At 36.9% G+C, this 26168-nt stretch overlaps 1 protein-coding gene across 6 annotated transcripts in view; it reads right to left on the minus strand.

The window, feature by feature from the left end:
- Positions 1-26168, minus strand: part of SUSD1 (sushi domain containing 1) — a 54865-nt gene that overhangs the window by 20417 nt on the left and 8280 nt on the right. For 5 of the 6 annotated variants that reach the window (XM_053932069.1, XM_053932068.1, XM_053932070.1 and 2 more), the window contains 8 exons: positions 25598-25777; positions 23439-23618; positions 17957-18051; positions 16136-16325; positions 15053-15147; positions 13814-14000; positions 2962-3055; positions 1609-1864 (listed from right to left, as the gene is read on the minus strand). In XM_053932069.1, the coding sequence (XP_053788044.1) occupies positions 1609-1864; positions 2962-3055; positions 13814-14000; positions 15053-15147; positions 16136-16325; positions 17957-18051; positions 23439-23618; positions 25598-25777 (1277 nt within the window). The remainder of the gene's footprint in view (positions 1-1608; positions 1865-2961; positions 3056-13813; positions 14001-15052; positions 15148-16135; positions 16326-17956; positions 18052-23438; positions 23619-25597; positions 25778-26168) is intronic. The other variant, XM_053932071.1, reaches the window with a different exon arrangement.

A 26168-nucleotide genomic window follows, 5' to 3' on the forward strand; every position in this document is an offset into this window, starting at 1 on the left:
TCAGCTTAATAAATGGCTGGCAAAGATGTGTAAGAATCTACTTTGTTCTGTGCAGCAAAAACCTCCACAAAAGTAAAAGAAGCTAAAATACCTCAGTATTAGAAAATACTGAGGGTAAAGAGCTAGAGAAGCCAATGCATAAAACTCAAGAATAAATAAACTAAGCTCAAAGATATATTTAGTAGCACTTAAAGAGGCCAAAGTTGTATACATTTAACTGATTAACAATCCTGCTCCACAGAGCACATTTTTCTATGAAATTCTATGAATATGTATTCTATGAACACAGTTCATTGTCCAAATTCCAAGATATTTTGGATGTCAATGTTAATAATATTATTCATGAAATAAAATGTCTTCTACTGTCATTTTCCTACTTTTCCCCTCACACAATTAATTAAAGAATTATGGCAAACAACTGACTTGTATCAGGATCAGAAACCACTTCATTTCTGCTATAAAAATTTCTCAGACGACTGTTAAATAGTACTGCACAGATTAGTAGATACCAGAATCCTCTTATTACATGCACTTGTTTTATTTCACTGACTTGGAACTGAGGCAGTTACAGGTAAAAGGTAAATCCTTTTACTCCAGAAATACATTTTGATAGTAAAATACTACTATGAAAACACTAATTTGGAATATGCATAAATGAGGACTTTATTCACTATTTCTTAACAGAAGCTGTTTTAATTTACTGAGATTTGCGTGTAGGTTTCCAAAATTGTAGAGAATTATTTATAAGTTACTCATGGATCAGTTTTTGCATGCCTTCTTGCTTTGTGCTGTGTACACAAAGTCCTAAAATCTCTATTTTGAGGGCAAGATGAGGCACTGTTTAGGTGTTTCTTTCTTTATTAGAGTTAGCTTAGTTCATTTTTTTCATTTGACATTCAGGAACTGTTTTGCACACAAAGAGTTATCCCCTGTCCCATGAGAGAAAAATTTTCTACTGCTGAGACTTATATTATACAAAAATTTAAAACTGTTGACTCCTGAGATAGATAAAAGTGAAAAACTAGATGATATGCACATTTTAGAAACTTTTTGTTTCTAATTAAAAATACATATTTACTTTAAAATGATAAAAAATTAATGATAAAAATATGCTTTTTTTTCATAAGACTTTCTCAGTGGAGTTGGCATTGACACTTACTGCCTTTTGGAAGACAACAACATTTGATAAAATATATTTTTCTATGTCATTTGGAGAATTGTGACATTATTATAAAATATTTAATTCAAAATGAAAATGGGCGAATTCATCATTGCTAAGGAGTCATTTTCAAGTTCTCATCTCTTTTAGTAAATTCTGGCCCAATACAGACACCTTCAATTACTGAGGTCAGGGATGGCCATTGATTTTTAATTATTTTCTGTTGTTTGACTTTTGGTATTCAGAGTTGCTTCACCATTAGAATGACATAAGTACCACTAAGGAATGTTAAGAGATATTTAAAGAGCTTCAAATTTAATCTAGTTCTGTCAACTAGGAGATCCTCAAAGTATCATAAAAAATTGAATACCCAGCTAACATTTTCATCTTTTCCCCCAGCAATATTTCATTCAAGAGGTGTAAAGAAGAGGTTTTAAAACATCCGTTACCTTATTCCATTCACTTATTATTTTCAAAAAAACACAATACTCTTCTCCCAGCTTTAAAGGAGCATTATAAAACTTCCCATAATAATGTCTGTCTCCAAGAGCAATTGACATATTATCAGCAACATCCTTCGCCTGAAATTCAGCTGCCACATATCCTTTAGTGTCAGTGGTGTTACTAAAGAAAGTTGTAGCATCAAAGGAGTCACAAATAAAAGTGCTTTGCAAATCCAGAGGAAGCACAATCACTTGATAAAGACTAGAGAGAAACAAACAAACAAACAAAAAAGGTAAACATTATCCTTCATTTCAATGAAATAAGCATCAGATATTCATTAATCCATACTGTTTTTTCTATTTGTAGCCTCTTAACTGTTTTGTATTAACTATGTCCAATATGAACACGTATACTAAAATATTTCTCTGTGTGTGTGTGTGTTTGTGTTCCACTTCACAAAATGCACTGCATGCACAGCTTAGAGCTGGGTCTTCTCAGCACATTCATGTTATTGCTACATGCTTATTGATATTCAGAAGAACATAAAACCTTCATACTTCAGATTATCTCCTCCTCCTCCTTCTCACACTGAAGTTCACCTATGAAATAATATACCATTTTCTCCAAAAATTGCTTGTAAACTCAAAGAAACAAGACTTTTTCTATTGAAAGGAAGAGAGTATAGGTACCATTTAAAAAAAATTAATCAAATCTGTCTTCATACCTCTCAAAACAATGTTTAGTCTATCATATTCACTTGCGGGAAGACTATTCATTAAAGCTGTTACACCAGCCATTACATGAGATGTTACTAACTTTCAAGTATTTTCTGCTTCAGTGTAATATTGAGTTTCCTTTTCCTTCTGTCACCAACAACACTCAGTAAGGGGTAAATCCTTTTACTCTAGAAATACATTTTGATAGTAATACACTACTATGAAAACAGTACTTCAGAATATGCATAAATAGGACATTATTTGCTATTTCCTCTGCGTCTGGGGGGGGGGAAATGTACTGCATGAGTTCATTGGAAAAGAAAAATCACATCAGTAGAGGTGTGTTTGTATCCATCAATAAAGATCTACTGTAACCTCACTGTGGATAAAGGGAAAAGTAAAACAAAATCAAACCACAAAGCCAGTTGTGAAAGGTCACATTTATCCAAACTAGGATTTTGTTCCAGAAAACAGCAAAAAGCCTGAAGCTAAATATTACTCTGCTAAGGGGAGAGAAACTGTACAGTTTAAGTTTTTTCCCATTGCTAAAAAAATAATCTTGTCACCCAAAACAGTTTTAATCTGTATGTAACATGAATCTGCAGAATGTTCTTTGAAAGGGTGAATAGCACAAAGACAAACCTGATTGGTCCATTTTGATCTTCTGCTTTCCGGAGTCTGAGCAAAGGTGCAGAACCTTTAACTGCAACAAATTCTACTTCTGGGAAAGGGGGATCTGAAAAGTGAACGAACACCTGCGGTTCAGAAAGGTTTTAGAAATATTCCAGGCATCAGTTCCTAGCAACTTTTCAGCTCCTTTTTCAATTGCTAGCTAGGTTTTCCACCAAAACATCCTCAATTGAGCCTTGAACCCCAAACACCTAAAGCCTGCAGGCAACATAAACTGGCCAAGAAGAACACAGAGCAAATATGATCATGGTGATCTGGCAGCCCCTGTACTTCTGCTAGCTGGGAAAAAGAAAGATGCCCAAAAATGGTGGTTGACTACAAAGAAATGAGCCATGAAAGCTTTGTTGGAGTAAGCAGTATTATTCACTAGACTAATTGAAATGGTCAGGGAGAAGAAAAACATGAAACTGTGCACAGAGCCCATTGCAAGAAACACAATGGTATGATAAAGGAGAATTTAGTAGTGCCAAAAGTACTTTCAAGAAGGCAACTTCCTTAGATACTGCTCATAGTCAGGTAGCAATTTCCAGGCCCTTAAATTGGATTTCAATATGGATACAGAACTCTAATCTGTTTTAGTGAGAATTTGCATCAAGGCCAAGGCTGAACAAATAGTTCTTCCTCTAATTTCAATTGTAATGATGACAGCTGGCCACTGATACGGAAATTACCACTACCAGCCTGGAAGCAAAAATTAAAGTAGCTTCAGTGCGCACAACCAAGAGGGCAGAGTGTGAAGCACAGACACCATCTAGCCCAGAAGTCTGAAAGAACTTGCACAGGTAAATACAGGTACAGCTAGACTTTTTGAACACCAGTGTATTAGGCTGCTGATGTGATATCTGACTGTGTTATCTGATGTGGTATCTGAAGAGTAACAAATGCAGTGCTTATGTACAGAACACCAAGGCTTCAGACCTAGAAAGAATAATCAATATCATGGAGAGAAACAAAAGAAAATCAATGCAGATTTCCCAAAGTTAAGTGACATCAGGTAAAATATTGCTGAGATGCATGGATTTTTCAAAGAGCTGGAATACAAATAGCTGCACATATCTTTTGAAGTATAGAAAATCATTAGTTTTGCAGGAGAAAATGAGGATTGTTAAAAAAACTCTCAAGAGTATAAGTAACTGCTAAAAAGGGAGCTAGAAAATCATGTTAAAGCAGAAGTACTGGGATGCAGGAAGGTTATTAGAGGTTAGTACTACTAGCATTTTGTTAACACTCATGGTGCAAAATCCCAGTATCTACAGATAAACTTTGCTGCTCTATGTTAGAACCACAGAGATTTTGCAAAATGAGAATTGAACCACCCTAACAGCTGTTGTTGTTCAAAACTGGGATTAAATTCACCAGTACAAAATACAAGGTGATACATCTGGACTTCTAACAAGAATTTATGCTAAATATTCTAATTGCCTTTGAGTAGTAGGAATGGCATATTAGTACATCTCAGAATGACTGTTAGGCACCAAAATGACAACAGAAAGAAAAAATCCAAAAGGCTGCTCTAAAAGGCGTAAGAAACAGGCTTACATAACACTAGAATAGTACCACCAAGGTACACAAGGCCCAAGTGTGACCATTTCATGGTGCCTGAAGTTCCAATCATCAGTGTGATAGAGCTGTGTGAAACCAGCTCACAGGATACAAGCAAGAGATAGATAAAGAAATCCTCTTATATGAGGCAAACAAAATTTTGGGTTTGTAACATATGAAGAGGAAATCTGAAAGCTTATATGATCTCTGCTTTTACACAGATTAAACTTGTGAGGGGATACAACTTAAGCACAGTGTGCCCAAAATAAAGCTAACAGGCCATACAAGCATCCCTAGCAAGAAAAAAAATCATCCTCAGGAGAACCTCGTGAAAGCTCACCTACCCAAATAAATTGCTTTGGTGGTTACCTTTACCAGGTTATCTTCAAAACCAGGCTATGGGTGAACTACTAGTGAAGAAACCAGCCATGAACATTTAGGACTGAAATGAGAGTAAGACTTATATAATGGTCTACACCTTCCTCCTCAGGGAAAGCAGAAGAGCAGGCACTAATATCTTCTCTCTGATGACCAATGACAGGACCTGAGGGAATGGTCTGGATTTGTGTCAGGGGAGGTTTAGGCTGGCTATCAGGAGAAGGTTCTTCACCCAGATGGTGGCTGGGCACTAGAACAGGTTTCCCAGAGAAGTGGTCCCAGCACCAGCCTGACAGAGCTCAAGAAGGATTTGGACAATACTCTCAGAAGGATTTGGACAATGCTCTCAGGCACATGGTGCAGCTCTTGGGGATGTCCTGTGCAGGGCCAGGAGCTGGACTTTCACGATCCATGTGGGCCTCTACTCAGCATATTCTATGATTCTCTGAAAGCAATTGTTCTACAATTACTTGCTTTCCTCTAGTAGAGTCAGGGCAGAAAATGCTTTCTGAGAGTTTTCTGAGTTAATGAAACATATTGCATGGCCGCCTGCAAGAACAGGAAATAGTCTTTGCTCCTGTTTTTTTCAATACATCTGCTGCCACAGATACTGTAAAAGGTACAGGCAGAATTTCTATCTGAACAAAATAAATTAACAACTAATATTTGACAGCAAATCTTTAGGCTCTTTGCACTTTGCAAACATAAGCAAACATTAATTGACAGAAATTATCTCTTAATTTCAGTGATTCCTTAGCACACTGTCAATAGACAGAGTGACAGGAAGGAGAATACATCTCTCAGGGTGGTTTTATCTGGTGTACTCCTTCTATCTTCCTTTCCTTTGACATTCAGTATCACCACAAGACACTATTATTAATTTCTCTAAAGAATTTTTCAATTTCCAAGAAAAACTTGGAAATTTCTTCTCTAATGCCAGCCAGAATGTGCATTGCATGCAACGGTTTTCCATTGTTTTTACAGATAAACAGCACAAGAGGAAACAGATGTGGACTCAGATGACAAGAAGATGCTAAGGTCATAACAACTGATTTTTCTATTTTCTATAATTTGACAGGAAAATATAAATTATGAAAATAAGTAGCCTTCCAGAACTGACAGCCCTAGTAAGTGAGTAAAAGAGAAAAGAATCTGAAAAAAAACACACAGTGCTGTTAAAGGATGGAGTCATTTGCTATGTTTAGTTTCTGGTAAAAAATACTAGTTATTAAAAACATCAAGAACACAGAAGACAATCTGTTTTAATAAAAAGAGTGAACAGTTTGTAGCAATGTGAAGGAGTAATAATAATACTACTAATAATATAATTGAAAGATTAGTTTAATTTTTGGTGATCAGAAAATAAACTCTAAAGGAGTTATTCCATATGCAGTATTTGCCCACTCTGACTTTTTTAATAAAATAAGAACTTTGCCAGAAATTAAACACCTAAAAATATAATAAAAAAAAAAAAAAAGTCTGCTGGGAGGTCAACATTATTACCAGATTTAAAAATCCAACCACACAGAGCAGTTGGAGGGAAAAGGGGAATACTACAGAGAAGCAAGGACTTGCACTAGGTGAAGAAATCAAGATCCTCCAGTCTGTTCACATTCTGTTAGCACTTTGCCTTTCTGAAAGAATTAAAATTTTTAAGTCTTCACAAGCAGAACAGACTAACATATCTGTACCAACATCAGGAAAACAGAGAAGAGCATAGCAAAAAATGAAGGAGATCCAGAGATTGTTTTACTCTAAGCACTTCCTTGTCATACCAGTTAATAACACTTGAACATTTAATATAAAGGCTAATTTTCTACAACAAGAATCCATCCATTTACTGATTTTCTCTCTGAACCTGAACAAAGCTACAGGGAACAAAGTGCACGCCAGGAAGTGCTTCCTGCTGCAGCAACACTGAGAATCATCACACGCCTCAGTGCTGGAGCTAAAGCCTGTTTGGTGTTACACTTTAAGGGCAATAACAAAGGTTTAAAAACAGTAATGGAATTGAACAAAAAAGTCTAAACTCAAATGGCAACTCTTCACCAAACTTGATATTTCGAAGAATCCAAATCAAAGACTCTTCTTAAGGCCGGGTTTTAAATAAAACAACCCATTAATGAAACAAGACCATTTCCCTGATCTTAATTCCTTGCAAACACGGGATTTCTTTCACCTGATGCCTATATAACTTAGGTCAAAGTCACAAGGTGCTTATATAGCTGATATATCTATATAACCTGATATCAATATAACCTGAATCATAACTTTCTATACGTAAATAACCTGAATCATAGCCTTTTATACCTATATAACCTGAATCATAACTTTTTATACCTATATAACCAGATAAAAAATAACTTTCTATACAATGTAATGACTAGTATATGGTTAACTAGCTGCTTAATGCTGAATAGACAAAAAAGAAGAAAAAACCACACTAGGTGGATAGCTTCAGCGATAGATAAGTATAGTACTAATGAGAAATTGGCAAATGTAAAGCCAGTTAGCCACAGAACAAAGAATTTAGGCAGGTTAGGACCAAACAGACAAGGAACACCGTAACTGTGCATGCTCTGAAAACAAAGCTGAAAAGTTCAGATGTGAAGAAGACCTTGGAAGCCTTCATCAAAGACCTCAAAGATCCCCAAACTGGGGAGGCACAACCACAGTGCAAAAGAGCTTTTTTGAACCATGAGATCATACAATGTAAATTAGTTCTGGCACATATGTGATGATGTTGTAGTGACATAGTGACACGAAGCCATACTGTCTATATAAATATGCCACAGCAGTTGACAAGAGTGGGTGAGTTTTAGGTGGAGATATGGAGATATCTCCTCACCCCCAGCGCTGCAATAAACAAATACCTGCTGTATTTCCAGTCTCTTTTGGGCATCAAATGGCTATTTGAGGACTTTATGTCCAAAAGGTTTTTGCTGAATTTTAAAACAAGGAAGTAAAAAATACTGCTGTAAAAGTAAAACTACAATAAGGTAGAGATATTAATACAATAAAAAACATTGTTTACTGTATTACTGGTTGAAGAGAAATTAACTATACATATCTAAATATAATTGTTCTAGTACAGAGTGAGAAGAGATTTTTTGGTTAGAGAGGAACATTATGCAAAAAGAAGGAAGGAGAATAAATAAATCAAGACCACATCTACATAAAAAGTAATTTAGATCTTTTTTAAAGCCTGGTAGTTTCTGGAAATCCCACTCATGTGATTCCCTTTGCTGACTGTGGCTTTGCTCTCCTGCTCTGTGGCTGAATGTCACACCATCCTGTTGATGATGAGAAAGGTATGAGTTCAGTGAGGCAGCAGTGCAGATGGAGCCAGAGCGCTGTCACCAGCCAGGCCCAGCTCTGCTGCAGCCGTGTGCCACAGGCCCACAGCTGGGGAGCCTGAGCTCTGCTGCACAAAGGGGCCTTTCTTTCTCTCAGGGCCAGCAGCGCCCAGGGCCAGCACGCCTTCGAAAGTAAAACAGTCCTGGGCAAGAAAAGAAAGCCGAAAGCAGGGAGACGTGCTCCAGGGGACCTTGGCTGGCACCTCTCAGTCAGTAAGCAACCTGCCACCCTACCCTCACCTGTGAGTGAGAATTCACAGCCACAAAACCACAGGGAGCCAGCTCGTGCCCCATCGGGTGTTTTCAGTGTCAGAGCAGGGCCTGAAGAGGCCCCGATTCCAGCTGCAGAGCACCTCCGGGCCAGGAACTCCACCTTTAAAACTAAATTCGCTCACATCTTGCTGCTTCTTGTAGGGATCATCTCTAGGGTGCGTTACAGTTGCCTGACTCTGCTGCCACGTGTGTAGGTGAGCCAGGGTGATCCCCATCTCCTGGCTCATCCCTGCCTGAATATTCCTATGGCTTGTCTTCTGCTCTGGTTCTTCCTGAAGCACCTTTCCCTTGTGATCTCCAGGAACAAAATGAGGTGTGTTGAGTGCTCACATCTGCTGTTCTGCAGACCCAGGGTGAGGTGTTCAGGGTCTGACAGCAGAATGGGAGTTCGGTGCTGTTGGCTCATGGTGTTTGGGTTAGGGGCCTGCCTGGTCCTTCCACAAGAGAGGACCTGGTATGACAGCCTCCTAACTCCAGTGCAAGAGGGACCCTGCCACAGCAATCACTGCTCTCACCCCACTTCCTAAGCTGATGACAGGACCTTGCCTGGGTAAGCAGAGGGGTGCAGCACTGTGCTGGACTCTCAGGTTGAGCACCCAGGCTTACAGTACCAGCCACTTCCTACATCCCCTGCCTTTGCTCAGCACTCTGCAGCTCTCCCTTCCTCCTGGACCTTGGCCAAATGTAGTTGTCCTTTGCATGACTTGGAACTGCTTTAATGGGATGTGTGGCACAGGAGACTGGCCACATATGCATATGCTCATATGCACCAAGATGAAGGTACTTCACAGTACCTGGCCATGGGAGAGGAGGAAAATTTGGTCAGGGAAAACTCAGAAAGGTGTTTTTGATGCTTTCAACTAGAAGGCCTGACAGAAGACACCATGTTTACTTTTCATTGTTTCTCTTCTGTGAGCAACCTACCCAAAGCAAACAGTATGGAAATCAGAGTTCTATTCCTCTTTCAAAGCACTGGCTGTAAAGCATAGACTGTGTCACCGATATCAATTGCTTTGTAAACAGAATAAGAGAAATTATCTGAATGCTCATGAATTCACAGAGACTCATGAAAAATTCTTATTATGGAGGATTTCAGGAAAATTATAGTGAAGTGGTGTTCATATGAACAGAATTATCATGCATTTAAATAATCTCTGCACAAAAATAAAAAGTGTATGCATATATATGAAATTGTTTACATGACTGCCACCTAATTTCCCCCTACATTAAAGAAAAAAGTAATCATGCTCATGTTTTCATCACTTCTCTTCCCTCATTACATAAATCAGAAACTCCCTTCCTGGCAATTCTTGTGCTCTGATGCTGCACACTTAACTGGACAGTTTCTCTGGAGGTACATGATGCTGGTGCTCTGGTGCTGTCAGAATAAGAGCTATGAGATCACCACACCTGCAGTCTTTCACTTCCTCACGGGAAAGTAGATCTGGGGCTTTCCCTCCTTTTCCAGATCTTAAAGAACTCCCTTTATGAAAGAATGAGTATAAATGTTTTCCATCCTACATCAGATCAGAACAATAGTCTATCTTTTATGTGCATGTGTACATCCATAGGCAGATGAAAAAATTAGACATCACAATCTGATCTGTTATACATTTTCCACACACCAAGACAAAGGAGCAGGGCTCTAGAAGATTATACTTAATATGTGATGGAATACATTCTCCTTATTCAAGTAACTTTCTAGACTCTCTGCTTGTGAGTCTACTTTCTCACTCACATGTTCATATGAAGACAGAGATGAGACACATACGAGTACGTGGCCTGCAGGTAAATCCTGGGCTAAACCAAAAAGAATAGCAGCTGAGAAACATAGAAAGTACTAAAATTATCTGAGGCACACAGACTCAAGGTCAAGCCTACTCAAACCCCCTGGAAAGTACATGTACAAATATGTAAGGAATTGCAGCATGTGTGAATAGTATGCCTTGAGCAAACACAAAATACTGCTTAATTCTAAGCAGAAAATCAAGATGAGGAAAAGCAATGAAAAATAATAATTTAACCTAATATCAATTATTTTACAAGAAGGAAATGTAATCAGTAACTCAGGCACAAAAGATCTATTTCTAGTATCCAGAAACACGTTTGGTCTTACTATGTCTTAAGTCATAGTGGTCTGCTCTAAACCAAAAAAAAGCTAACCAGATTCTGTAAAATATAGGCATCCATGAACCCCCAAAACACCAGAGTTTTCATAAATAATCTACTCAAAGCAAAGATCAAAAACAGATTCAAATATCAATAGATTTTTAATGTGGCTGAACTGAAAAAATTACTCTTATTCAGAACAGTGAAAGTAAAATAGACCTAGCTCTTTATTTATCTTTTTGTTTTTCAAACACTTGAAAAAATGGTTAAAAAATGGTTCAATCATCTTCATTTCATATGTAAAAACAGGTAGTGAAATTAAGAACAATGCCTCCCCTGAGCATGCTTTAATAAAGGATATTCCAAAAGGAAAATGAACAGAGCCATGTGTAAGTAGTATAATCACAAGTATGCCCACTCCTTTCCTTCTCTGGAAAGGGGCACAAGATTTCTTGCTTAAAAGACAATCTTGTAACCATCCTTTTACAGCTACAATATAATCACTGCCTAATAATTTTTGATAAATGACTCCATTTCCTATTTCCAGTAGGTAAGTGGTAAGAGTTTCTTTAAAATAAGACAACATAAAAGACTATGCAAGATGCTTCTAACAATGATCCATGAAGCATCTGCTAGACTGCATTTCCATCCACAAGATAACAGGCAAAACCAAGATTTTTTTTTTATGAGGATGCTACTTGCCAGGGAGAAAAACAGGCTTTTAGGTCCAAGTTCTTGGATTTTTTTTTCTTTAGAAATAATATGGATATAACATATCCTCATTCAGGATGAATATGAGCATAGATAGAGATATTCAGGATATAGAAGTAACTTTCATAAGAGGCATTGACAAATCTTGGGTTTTTTTGAAAAAATACCCAAACTTGTTGCTAGCATTTACATTCTTATTGTATTCTGCAACAGTATAAAAATTTACACAGTCACTATCCTTGTCAGGAAATTAGATCCGTAAGGCAGTGATCATCCAATTGTCTGGGATATGTCTCTTCACACTATTCAAAACTCCACAGTTAAGATTTTCCAAACGCAAAATGTAGAAGGTTTGTAAAAGTCAAGGATCAAGGATCTGAATTTGCCCCCAGCTGTGGCTACAGACCAAATGATCACGTACCTCTTCAAGGATGGCATATGAAACCTCAAACAACCCACGAGAACATAATCAGTAAAACACTTTTTTAAATCTCAGTTTCCCTAGAGCTTCTGTGCTTAAGGCATATATTGCATTTTTAAAATACCATTTAGCTGGAAAAGCACCAGAGTTAATAAAGCCACTTTTCAGAATTAATTTGGCAGATAAATTGAGATCATTCAATCCGCTATGGAAAATGCATACATTATTACAAAATAACTGAACAAATGAAGATGAAAATAATAGTTTAAATAGTTTAAATAATAGTTTAAATTATAGTTTTTATATAAATTAAGCTGCTTGCATAGGTAATGCAATTCCAAGACATAAGACACAGAAGTCAAAGCAGCACTGCCAGAAGCATTATTTCAGCTGGATCCTTTTAATCTTAGATAACAACTAATCTTATTTAAATTCCATTATTTGGCAAGTTTTGCAGCAAGATTATTATTGCCTTTTTAATTTTCTGCAATTTCTGCAAAAACTTAAAAAATACATACTTTTATGTTTTTTCCATGGAGGTCAGAAAATAAGAAATGTTTTCACACCAAGTTTTTGATAAAGACTCCTAATATGACAGAGCAACACCCATCTTTTATTGTTTATTAGGTATAAGTGGGCTGGTGTACTAAAATCTCCTTTCAAAATTGAAATAACCTAACTTTTATGCAAAGACTTTTCCTGGGGCTAGGCATATGCATTTGTTAAACACTAACTCATCAGAGAGGAAAATATGCCACCTGCCAAGACACAAATACCATTTCACAGCATTTGCTGCAAAGTGTCCTCTAAAGCTCTGCTAGTAAGTGATCTGATGCAATCCTGCAGAATTGAGGAAATACCACAGGATGACAGAGTAAAGAGCTTTTCCTTTTCTTTGAGTATGTATTCAAAAATTACCACTATCAACAAAATTCTGAGATATCTTACTAGCTTTTTTAACAAAGACACATGTACACATGAACTCATGGGCACTACTTTTGAGTGACAGTTAAGAAACTAGTGACAAGGAATTACCAAATCATTACTGTAATTTAATTTCATTAAAAAAAAAAAAAGAAACACACAGGTCATTGTAAATCTTAAACATCAGCTTTAAGAAACAAGAGATGTTTTACCTTTCATGAAGCTTAAAACCGTTAGATCTACTACTGAAAATACAGCAATACTATCAATTTCAAAACACAAATCTATAGCTCTTCCTAAGCAGTCAGAAGAGAATTGATTCCATCTAGTGGCTGAACAGAGTTACAGACGCTCAGAGAGCTTTCATGTTCCTTACCTATTGTAATTTGTGTCCCTGACAGGAAGAGAGATACCATCATCAAACACTGCACTGCACTTCACCTAATACAGAGATTGTGACAGTACAGGGATGGTGAAAACTGTTCTAAACAAATCAAGACCCGTAAGATGTTTCTCATCGCGGCATTTTAGTGACATACATCTTGCTAAATTGTGAACCCAAAGCTCTTCCCTCAGAAGCTTATTTGCTCAAATGTCTTTTATGTTTTGTTCTCTGCCAATTAGAGGCAAAAATATCTGTGTGAGGTACTTGCAGATTCCTGTACTCTACACTGGATTCTTGCAGACTTTAGTGGTATCTGTTTCTGTTGTCACAAATACCCAAACAAAGTGCAGTTGAGCTATTAACTCCACTGTGGAGAGAACTTTTTCTTAAAAAGTGACCTGGCCTCTAACGGGGTGGGGAATTTAACTCAGTTGTCCTAGATACTAGTCCTGTGTCCAACCCACCAAACTATCTTTTCCCTGATGTCCCAAAATGATACATTACCACTCTGCATCTCAATGTTTGTCCCCCTTCTGGCTCTGAACTCTACAAAACCCATGAAAACAAACAATGGACAATTTTGAGCATGAAAAGAATACTTTGGCAACTCACCCCACAACACTGAGATAACAATGCAGATTCACTTGAGTCTCTTACATCCACTACGTGCTTTTGTAAATATATAAAATAAATGGCAAGACCTACCTGTAATTTGTGTTGCCATAGAAACAAGCAGTGAAAAATTCAAAGCTACCATGGAAATATTAACAGAGTAATTGGTGCCTGGTTGCAAATCTAAACAAACTTCAGGAGCTTGCTTGTGTGTGGAAAGTTCGAAGGTCATTTCTTGAAAGAAGTTCTTCTGATACCAACGCTGGCCTTGCACATGAAACTGTAACCAAACAATCACAGCATGAAAACTGAAATGTTATAATACATAACTTGCATTCAGCCATATTATGCTCTTAATTAGAAGAAACAGCAGAAGAGAACATTGCTTACAATATGTCAACACTGTAGACATTGATAGTTACTCAAATTCCAATCATTCCAAAAGTTGATTTGTCTTGATCAGATCTGGTATTTTCCTAGTTCTTTCACTTCTCCTCCTAGTCTATCCTCTTTTTTATTAATTTCCCCTAAACCATATTTCCTGCTAACATATAGGCTTCCAGTAACAGTTCACTTTCATTGAAGTATTCCTGGTGAATTATAAAATTAAGCTCATGTAAACACCCCTCCAGTTTCACCCTGAGGATCGAGACAAAATCAAGTTATTTTGACCCATGCCAACTACACTCTGGGATTTGTCTACAGACACATATATTTCTGGCAAAATTTACAGGTTCATGGGTTTTTCTTTTGTTTCAGTAGGATTTCCTCTTTTATTGTTGATGACTGAAATGATCATGAAATCAGTAACCTAAGGCCTCTCCTGATCAAATGATTTCTCTGTTAATGTGAAACAAAAATACTTGCTGGATATTAATTGTGCATTAAGTTTCCTTTAAATAGATCCTGTGCCTTCAGATAATCTCTTACTGTCTCCTGGCACAGGGAAATTTGAGACATCAGCAGGTGGTCAAGAATCCTGGCAGAAGTAGTTAATGTAGAAATTCCCCACTGAGATAAGGGCAGACTGAAGGCATACCACAAGGCAAAGAGAACTGAGTCAGTGGAACTGGAATAGAGTTGTGTGAGTTGTTTACCTGAATATAGCAAACTTGAAAGTATAGATAAGGAGAGTTAAGTATGAGAAAAATAAGCAAAAAACGGGACTACAAGAGAGCATGGTCTTTCTTTGGCTGCTATGCAAGATTATTCTTTGGGGTTTTATAAGACATTATTATATAAAGGAACACTGCTAGCACTAAGTATTTAAAAAATTAGGTTTTTGATTGATGAAAATTGCTTTCTAGATTCAAAATATAGATTGTCACTTACTGAGTATCTGTCTTCCACATCAATTCCCCTGACATTTCTCCTCCATTTCAAGCAGGTATCATTAAAAATTAACACGTTATTGAAAGCTTCCTTTACTGTAGAGACAATTTAAAAAGAGATCAACTTACTTAAAAAACTCTACCTTCTTCAACTGAATTGAATATGAGTAGCTGAGAATAAATTTTTTTTTTAAAGTTTTAAATTTCATTCTCTTCTGAGACAGAGAGGTAGGCTATCATTTCTTTTTGAATTAACAAGGTAAGTAAAGCACAATCATTTTCCAGAGCAATCAGCTTTTGGAGAAACCCAAGCATGCTATTCAGGAAATCTAACACATGATTTGCTTGTCCAGTCCTAGAAGGTTATAATGACAGAAAGATCAAGGGTTCAGGCCTCCTGATGTAGATAAAATTATCACAGAACAATTTGTCATAGTTGATGCCCTTTAGGAAAAAGCATGTGAGTAAAAGCATTTTTGTGGATTCCAAAAGCAATTATTTCTCAAGGTCTGTCTCACCAGAATTAGTATGTCAGAAGACAAGCCTAAAATCTCCATGACTAAAATACTACAGAAATCCACTGCTAGAACATGACTTCTGTACACTTACTGATAACTGCCAGAACCCTGTTAATCACTGGTAAACAGAGGAGCATTGTCTGTAAGGCTCATACCACTTAGATTAGTATCACATAGCCAAGCAACAGGGAATTCTCCTACAAGCAGAGAATCATGTTTCAAGGCAAAAACCAGAAACCAGTAGGCACCGTACCATGGACCAAAATTCTGTACCAATCCTGCCTCAGCCAGAAGGCAAGTCCTGAAAAAGTAAATTTTGCAAATCTTTCTAAAGGGGACTTTCTGCCACTGCTCTTCTTGCTCATAGAGTCAATGGCCAAGTGAGCAGAAAGAAAAACATCTTGCAGAAAAAGAGGATGCTGACAGTGGCTACATGTGCCTAGCCAGCATAAAGAATTATGGAGTCTAGGAAACAGTGCCTTTTCCCATCTGTTAGACTCAAATCAGTGAACTCTGCAGCACAGTAAGTTCTTTTATAAGCACATAGAATACAAAACACAACCTACCCTTTGTTTGAATTGTTACTGTAACTGAGACAGTGATGTTTGTAGAAGAAATGGTAGTTATATTCACCATGTAGTTGCTTCCAGAGTCCAGATCTAAACACACTATTGGATTATCTTCACTTGTACTGATGTTAAATATCACATTTTCTGAGAATATCTTCTCATCCAATCTTTGGCCCAGTATATGAAACTATTGAAACAAAGGTAATAGTGCAATTTGTTGTAGCTCTCCAAAATTCAGAATACTAGCTTATTTAATCCTATTGGTTCTTAAACGGAACACAGGATTACATCTGGTTCAGAGTATCAGTTCAAGGAAAATATACAGGTTTTTGACTAGCTACGGGATGTCTTAATAAACTAGATCTTTAGTTCTTCTGGCTGTTAAAACTATTCATATTATTTCATATATTTCTACAACAGATAGAAAGGATCTATTATGGAATCTAATCCAATTTATTAGGAATCTAATCTACTGTGGACCCTACAAAGATCTCCAACTCAAATAGCAATGTGTAAGCAAATATTGTTTCTTGTTTACAGCACACAGATAGAAAGTACATCTACTTGTTACTTTCTTTCCCTTTTGCTAGCTTTTCCCCCTTGCCCCACAGAAGCAGTAGTAAGACTGAACGCCAAACAACAGTAGACAAGCTTGTCTAAGATTGTCCCAGTGTAGTGAAAAAGCAACCTGTTGCTTGTATGACATGAAGGGACAGACAAAGCTCACCTTCTCTGGCTATTCTGAAGTGTATTTCAGATGGCAGAATTCAGGAGAAGCACATGAACAGAGCATATTATACCACAGATCCACAGCTTGCCAATTACCATTGTCTACATAAAAAACAGTTTCGACCTGTTAGGGGAACTGGAAAGCTGTGTTTTCCATCTCAGCAGTGCTCAATAAAAGTATGCAAACTAAAAATACTTTGGTTATAACATTGGAGGAGCATGATGGGTTGTTTTCCAAAATTATTACCCAACCTTAAAATGTTTTCCACATTATGTAATTACCCTGGACATCCTAAATAATCCCTTTTATTTTTTTCCTTACTTGTACATACTAAAAAAAAAGAGGGGGGAAAAAAAACAAAACCAAATAACACACATGCACACACACACAAAAACCCCTTTCTTGGGAGGTTATTGTGAAAACATGGGAATTCTTATCATGTTGTTTTGGCCTTCAATAACACTGACCAAACTTTTGTTTCTGAGCATTGCCTTAAGTTTTATTCTTATGCTCATGTAAATTAAAAAAAAAAAAAAGAAGAAGAAAAGGAAAAGTCCTTACAACGGTTGTTTTTAATTTCCAAGAAAAAATGGTTCTAAAATGTTCAGATATACATTAATTGAAACTTTTGAGCAAGGCACACTATTTTGATATAACTTGCATTTTAAAACATGTTATATCCAGTATCTACAAGTGAGACACAGTTCAGCTGAGATGCTTGTCAAAGACAGGCACAGAACCCAAGTTCTGCAGTGTTTTCTGTGGCAATGTGAGCTTGAGCTCTTCAGTGGAACTTCACTAAAACATAAACTTATGTTATAATCTCTTACAGAATTCAAGCAGGCATTTAGGTAGGTGATTTACTGGAATGAGACTCTGAACCCTGAGTTTTTCACCTACCTTTAGGACAGGAATTTTCTTCTTTCCTAGCACAACCAGTCACCTCTAGGTATCTAGGTGTTCCACTGGGAAGATCAAGACAAATTGCCATACCAACAAAACCCACAATACAGATATCTACTGCTGAATCAGCAGATATAACCAGGACAAAGTTACTCCCAATCTCAAATACTTCCATTATTACTTACTGTGTATGTTTCCCGCACTCCCAGTCTTCCTGTTTTCCTTTGCCACCTCACACATGTTTCATTGAATATGGATAAATTACTAAATAATTCCTCCTCTGTGACCAAAAGCATGAACACAGAAAGAAAACAATTACTTCTCATGCATATCTTATGTTTGGAGCAATTGCTTATTTCTTACTTTTCCTGTGGTTTGGTCTTGGGGCTTTTTTTGCTTTGTTTTGTTTTGTCCAAACAGGAAAAAAACCAAAGAAGATAAGCACATGTTAGGCGGAAGGCTTTCTCTTAACTGTGTTGGCTCCTAAACTTAAAATAACAGGCTAACTGAAGAAGTATGTCCTGAGCTAAAGACTGTGAACTCTTTAAACATACAGCCAAGATTACATAAACTGACCCAAGGAACTTTTAAGAAAACTTCTGTGTGAGACTGGAAAAGAGTTTATTTGTAGCTGAATCAAAGTTTTGGTTCATTGTTGACTCGAGTTGCTTTTTAAAAGGTGTTGGCATTTTTTCCTTGTTGTAAAATAAATAAAATTAAATAACAGTGCAGAACATTTTTCAAAACAAACACTATATTAAAACAATGGAGCCCACAGAACCAAGTATATAGGAAGTACAGCTCTAGCAACCAGAGATACATCCCTCAACACACATCTTTTAATTTATACACTTAGAAAAGCAGGTTTTCTCAGAGACACAGCACAGCTAGGAAGGTCAGCTCATCCACGTTTTTTTTCAGCAGCTCTCTTACTGCTGCCATTAGACACAGTGCAGTTGCTCTCACATGACGAGATAATATTCTCATATAGCTAAGAACAAAGTTCCTTCTGGTCACAACTCAGATCAATAGTGAACATACCTCCTTCTTTCCTTCACCAGCCTTCAAATTGTCATTCCTTTGTCCTACTACCATATTTTCTTATTAAATTCACTACATGACCAAAGTCATACAGACCCAACCTGATATAGAAGCTAAGCTGAAAAACACTTACTAGCTGCTGAAAAATTGAAAGGTATTTATAGGATAGCATTGGTAGATACTTCAAGGAATATTCACAAAATAGTTAGTGTATTGTTCTGATGTTAAAGCAAGCACAGGTCAGGGCACTCTTCCTCTGTATTATAAACTTCATTACCATCTCACAGGGCCCCCCTTGTAGCATGTGGGCATCAAGCTGGCACTAAAATAAATCAGTATATTAAGAGTTTCTAGCATTTCTTGCATTTCATACTTATGCAGCTATTTAGAACTACAATGTAACTGTTAATGTATTTTGCAGCACTTTTTCTTTTTTTATTATTATTAGAAATGCCATAAAACTGTTTTCTAACATTATCCCCCTCTCCATATATTCAACAAATACATGCCTCACTCACTAGACCAGTTCATCTTCCAACTAATCTTAACTCCTCCATTCTACATCCATTGTATATGGAAATGTTGTTGAAAGCTTCCATGTTTCCAGGACAGAAGAAAGAGATTAATCTGCGTGTCCTTTAAAACAAATTTCTTACAAATAGGTGAGTGATTAACTGTATTTAAGGGCTGCTTATTGTTATCTGTTTCGCAGTACTGCCTGAAACTTTGCAGTTTTCTGTACCATCACAAACCAAAAGATTATGTTCTGTTCTTGTATTCTTTAAATCAAACACAGTTTTATTAAAAGAGTGGATAGCAAGAAGGATGCACAGACAGAGGGAAAATGTTTCCATATCCATGAGATCTGAATTAAAATGCATAACAAGTAGGCAGGGGGGACAAGAGAGGGAGTAATCTGCAAGACTTCTTAGCAAGAAAATCTGCAACTTGACTTACAAGTTTATATAATACAGCTAAAGAAAAAAAAGGAAAACAAAGCAGCAAACAACAAAAGGAATTGCACTGGTATTTAAACAAGGAAAGAAGTCTTTACAGTGACCTCCTTGGAAGGAAGAGGGCGGAACAAGTAGCTTTTTTTTTTTTTTCTGTAAATACATCCACTTTTTTGTTATGCTTTCTGAACTTTGAGGACAAGGCCACCGGGCAATGACCATAAATTCACAGAATAGTTGGCAGATCTTTTCGCAAAAGTTTCCACTTTAAATGGATGTGAGTGAAAGAGCATGGAAACCTGTACAAAGCAATTACCACAACAAAGTCTTCAGCTTTCCGAGGAGACCGCTTTTTGTCCTCTACTCTTACTGATCACACAATCTTTGTTTGGACAACCAAATATACAGAAAGGGCTTGGTTTAACATTAATCCCAGTAGCATAAACAGAGTATCCAATAGCAGCACAAAGATTTCTCTGAAAAAAACATTCTGCAACTAGAGGGAGACAGGTTCCTTGAAACATTCATTCTACTGTGAAATCTAACAGTGCCAGTGACTTACAGAGCTTAGGAACTCAGTTTGTGAAACACACAGTAGCACACAGTAGCATCCAGATCTTAAATGTATCTGATTTTGATCAACAGCTTATACTTAAACTCAAAAATAAGATGGAGAAGCAAAGACCTTGCATTTGCCTGTATCTCAGCACTATAAATTTTAACTTGTGATAAACCAAGGCCAGTGAAGTTCACTGCTACCCCACTAATCTTCAGGTTACTTTCACAATTTTTTCCCATCCCAAAAGAAAGTGTCCTAGAAACAACATGCAAATAAATACCTGGAGAACCAGAGATGAAAAGGTGAAAAGAAATCCTGGAGGAGTCAAAGAGAGAAAGGCAGCTTTGGGAAAGGATAGAGAGATGCAAATAGCACCTGGCTGTTGGCAGCCAGGAAAGACAGGTGCTGGTAAGCACAACACAAATGGTAGAATGCAAAAAAAAAAAAAAAGCAAAGTGTTTCAACAGCACCAGTGAGTGTTGGAGGGGGAGAAATTATGTCAAGAAATTCAAAGATACCAACTTTTTAACCAGAAAGCAGATAGAATCAGCTCCACTCTTACATTTATCTTCAGCAAGTAGCTAAAAGAGAACCCACACATGCAAATTCATTTACAGAGTTCTTGCTACCTATCCCCATTCATACAACCAATTTAGTGGAAAGAAAAAAACCCCAGGTATTAGACTTCTTTGTATATTTTTACCTGTTCAATTCTGTAAGTTGTGAACAATGTTCCAAATGCCATCTGCTACTAATCAAAACACATTTTTGCAATTAATAAATGAAAAAAGCTCAAAGACAGGTGCCAAGAGGATGGTGCCAGACTCTTTTCAGTGGTGCCCAGACACAGAATGTGGAGCGATGGCCATAAACAAAAACACAAGAAGTTCCAGCTGAACATGAGGAAGAACTTTACACTGAGAACGGCAGAGCACTGGAACAGGCTGCTCAGGGAAGCATGAAGACATTCCAAACCCACTTGGACGCGTTCCTGTCACCTGCTCTAGGTGACCCTGCCTTGGCAGGGAGATTGGACTGGATGATATCCAGAGGTCCTTCCAACACTAACTGTTCCGAGATTTTGGGAAACCAAGCACTTCTACTCCACAGGGATCGAAGTTCTGTGAGGAGCAGCTCCACAAGATGTCCAGGCTCACACACTGAGCACACTAGACAACAGGTATTTTAATTGCTGGTCTGTTCTCTGCAAGTCAATCACCTCATTTTATGTGTATAAATCAGAGGTTGGTAAAAACTGTAATCCAGCTTACTCCTGCCTTACCTTACTGATGGTGTAATCCAATCAGCATCACAAGTAACATTAACTTTGTAAAGACATTTTTCAGTATTTAAACTAGCTACTTAGAAAAGTACTTGTATACACACACACACACACATATATATTTACCATATATCTGAACAGACAATGCACCAAACAATGCAAATAAAATGCATCCATAGCAATCACTTTTTAAGAAATGAAGAAATAAATTGTCAAAGAGAATTTCCTGCAGATGTTCTCTTAACCGCCTTATTTCTAATGAAATTTTTCAGGCAGGATGAAAAGGCAATTGGTTTTCCAATGCCTATCATGAATTATTTAGTAATGGTAAATAATTTTCTCTCATTTTAATGGGTGTTACTGTTACATGTCATTAAGAGCATGTAAATTTCAAAGGCATCCCTGCACAAACAGAAATTTCATTTAATTTTAAAGCAATTTGTTAACTCCAGTGAATATGAAAAATGTAGAAGTCAAGGAGATGCAAGATTTTGTAACAATTTCTTGTTGATGATTAACTTTTTTTAAAGAAGTATGGACTAGTTAGGCTATTTTTGTAACCCTTCCTTACCATTCTACTTGACAATAACTGACTCTTTTGACCCTCTGTTCCAGCAACTAGGGCTGGAATCAGACAAAGATCTTGCTGAAATCCATGGTAATCCTATGAGTGCAGTATGCAAGTTCAGGCCCTTCAAAGCTTCAGAGAGCTCAAAACAACTCTTAGCACTTCGAAGACTGACAGACCTGACTAACTTAGTCACTTCACACAATGTTGGCTTCAAAATCAATTCACAAAATACAGTCATGTGAGTTTCCTGAATGAAATATGAATCATGACTTCTAACAATAGTGGTTCCATTTTCACTTGGACACTTTAACAGCTGAGAGGACTGCTTTTCTGCATATTCATTTTACTTGATGTCACATGTTTTACATTCACCATAGATGCTCACGAGGTCAAGTGAGGGAAGAGAGGCCCCATATAGCAACTCTGTATGAAGTGAAATGCCAACAGTCAAGGACACATTTATAGTCATTTTGAAAACCATGAAGATGTTTCAAAGCTAAATGAACACTATTTTCTGCAAAAGACAGCATTCTACTTAAGAACTAGATCGAGAAAGTAGTAGACAGCTCCTTTTTAGGACACAGAAGAACATCAATGAGCACAACAGTAATAGTCCAAAACATCTGCTTGTTGTTGCTGTTAATAAAATGTCAGTACATCCTGCTTCCAAGTACACAGTATGACAACACCTTTAATATACATCTCCCTTCTTGGGACTCATTCTTTAATAAGAAAATAATTCTGGAATGAAATTCAGACAACTAGATGTAGGCTGGAAAGGCAACCATGAACAAATTTTGCTTTGGTCATTACGAGAAAAGAACAAAAAACAAAACAAACAACGAGAGAGAAAAAGGGCTTCAAATTAAATTTCCACTACTTTCACTGGAGTGCATTTTACAGTATTAGAGTCACAAAAAAATACTGTTAAATGCCTTCTTCCCTTCTGGTGACACTCCATGGGCTTCTAAAGCTGAAGGCCCTCAGTGAAGCAATTAAACTCCAGTTACATTAGTCTCTTTCTGTTTGAGATAAAAAGCAAGACAGCTATAGAAAGATCTGTGGCATCCAGTAGAAGCTGCTGTATTGTTAACACTCTCTTCTGTGACCTTTCCATCCAAAAGTACCACCACATTCCCTGTATCATAAATTAGAAGAGGATTTCTTGCCTTCATTCTTCTTTCTGTTCTTAACTTCAGAATAGCAATGACAAACTAATTAAATTACAATTTAAACAGCAACTTTGTATTGTAATACTTACCTTTGCATACGTATGTAATATTCTCCCATGACTGATCTATTGTGCATTCTGAAAAATTCCTGTCTCCATTGAAATAATATCCTTCTTTACAGTGATAGTACACTCTGCTCCACAGAGTGGTAGAGTTGTCCCAGGTCATTGTCGTGTGTGGAATCAGCAAAGGTTTGCCACAGTCTATCTCTAGAACACAGAAAAACAGGAAAACAAAACCTTGAAATGAAAACAGGCAAGACATATCCAAGTGTTAAAGATGGAGGGATGAACTGTCCTAGCAAGTCACATTTTGCTTTTTCCCACTTCTTAGAGATTTCTAAAAGTCAGGCCAGTTCATCAAAACCCAGAATTTTCTGGCTGAAGACTTTCTAGCAGGGTGGGGCATTTATCCTCCAAGATGACCCATAAAACAAAAGAAAGTGTCCTGATTAGAAATCGAGAGCAAGGATCTTTAAGCTTAAGGATCTTCTTTTTATTAATAAGTCTATGTTTGCACAACACTCTCTTATCCTCCACATGCTATTTATTCCTTTATTTTACATACCATTAGTAACAGTAGATATTAAAAAAGAAACATGGTCCAAGTAGTGCCATGAAAGAGCAGCATCAAGAAGGTTATGTTCCTTTGTCAGTGGATTTAATTCAAGTTTTGAAAAAAGATGCTGCTACAGACAAGATGAATGAGCAATTCTGAGGGAAAATTTGATAGATTATGCAAACCACTTTACAGATAATTAGAAAGCTAGGATAATGAACTAATAACTTAATTAATTTGCTCAGGTTTTGGGGACTGAATAATAAAAACAGGAAACAAAAAGAATAAAAAGTGAAGATCAAATAGATGGAACAGTATTATTTAGGGTAAAATCTGCTTTTCAATTCACAATGAATGTTATACTTCAATAAAAGATTCTACATCACTTCAGTTATAAGAAGCAAACACTGTAAGAATTAAAATGATACCCTCATTAAAGCTTATATGGAGCAAACAAGTTCTTTTAAAACCATTCAATAATTTTAAGTGATTCTGAAATTCTATTTTATAAAAAGGAAAGCAAAGAAGTAAAAGCCAAAGTTTATAGAATCATGATCTGTGCAACCTTTAAAGAAAAATTTAAACATATATATTTCAATGGATGTATTCCATCATCATGACTTCCTTTTCATAAACCAATAAGTATGAATGTATCTACTATAAATCATCAAAACAAGCCTTGAATAACTAATGCGCATGTAAGCACATGCTTAACTCATAGAAGGACAGTATGTGACAAGACACAAAAACTCCTGTTCCAGCTACCTGCCCATGGCCATTCTGTAAGCAGACTGAAATGCAGAAGCACATTCTCGTGTAACAGTTCAAACCTTCTCCTTAGACTCATGACACAGAACAAGAATATTAAAGGTCATTCTAAAAGTAGAGAGTGGTTATAACATACATATGGAGCATTCAAAAAAATTACTACATTTGATTGCAATAAACTGAAAGCTTGATCCTGGATCAAACTGAAAAGATATTGCTTACCCAACAAATGGAAAAGTGAAGCTGTGAAAACTGACTAAAGAGTGTAATTATTCTAAAGTCTCCTAATTAAGAATATGAGCCCAGACACAAAAAAAAAAAAAAAAAAAAAAGGTTTTTTTTCAAATGTACCGCTGTGTTCCATCTTACTGAGGAACTCTTTAGGCTACATTCTTCCAAATCATAGCATTATAAGAGACTTGACTCATCTCAAATAGCAACAGCATGTATGAGCAATCATAATTTCCTATGGGAAATTGTCCAAATACAGGAATCTTGAAGGCATGTTAATAATTTATAGCAGTTTAATTCCTGATAGTGGCTTCAATTGCTATCAGAAAAGTAGAGTGGATATTGAACTGGAAAAAATGTCAGCAATTTAGGCTGTATTTGCATCTCATGGTAATCCCAATGCTTGACATGCATTGGGATTATGTTCTTGGAATGTTAACTTTTAACAATTGATTGCAACTTCATTAGCAACACAGATTAAAAAAAACACCCTGTTCAATATATGGTTTTTGTTTTGTGACAACTTTCTGTGTCAAAAGACTGTATAAACTGAATGCCTAGAGGATGACTGATATTTATTACAGTGATTTAAACAGTATGCAAAACAAATCAGAAGGCAGGCTTTATTTACCTTTGCACACCAAATCAGGGCCATCCCACTGTCCTTTGGCATTGCAGACTGCAGTGCCACTGCCACCTGCCATCAGGTAACCATGAACACAATCGTAAGTAACTTCACTTCTGTATGTGGTCCCACTCACAGATATTAGATGTGCATTCAAAACAGAAGGTGGAACCCCACAGTCCACACCTGAGGAGATGAAGGAAGATAGATCTATTAGTCATTCAGCAGGAGCAGTGACAGCTGCACTAACATAAGAATTTCTTCATCTTACCAGCTAACCTTCTTCTCCTGTAGTAATACAACACTTCCTCAGGTCCTCTGCAATATTCCCACTATGACTGACAGCGCTGTAGCTACTCCAAACATTTGCTTCCAAATAAAAGGACACTTTTCTGTCTTTCTCTCAGAATAGCATGCTAAATCTTTGACTCCCTCCTCAGTCTAGCTGATAGCATACAGAAATTCCTGATTTTCTTCTGAATCTTTAGACTCTCCTGCTTTTACAAACCTGATTACATTGGATAAGGTGTTTCTATACCATCCACAATGAGCAACACTCAAAGGAAGGTCAATGAGC

The sequence above is a fragment of the Vidua chalybeata genome, chromosome Z (assembly GCF_026979565.1).
Source record: "Vidua chalybeata isolate OUT-0048 chromosome Z, bVidCha1 merged haplotype, whole genome shotgun sequence".
Classification (NCBI taxonomy): Eukaryota; Metazoa; Chordata; class Aves; order Passeriformes; family Viduidae; genus Vidua; species Vidua chalybeata.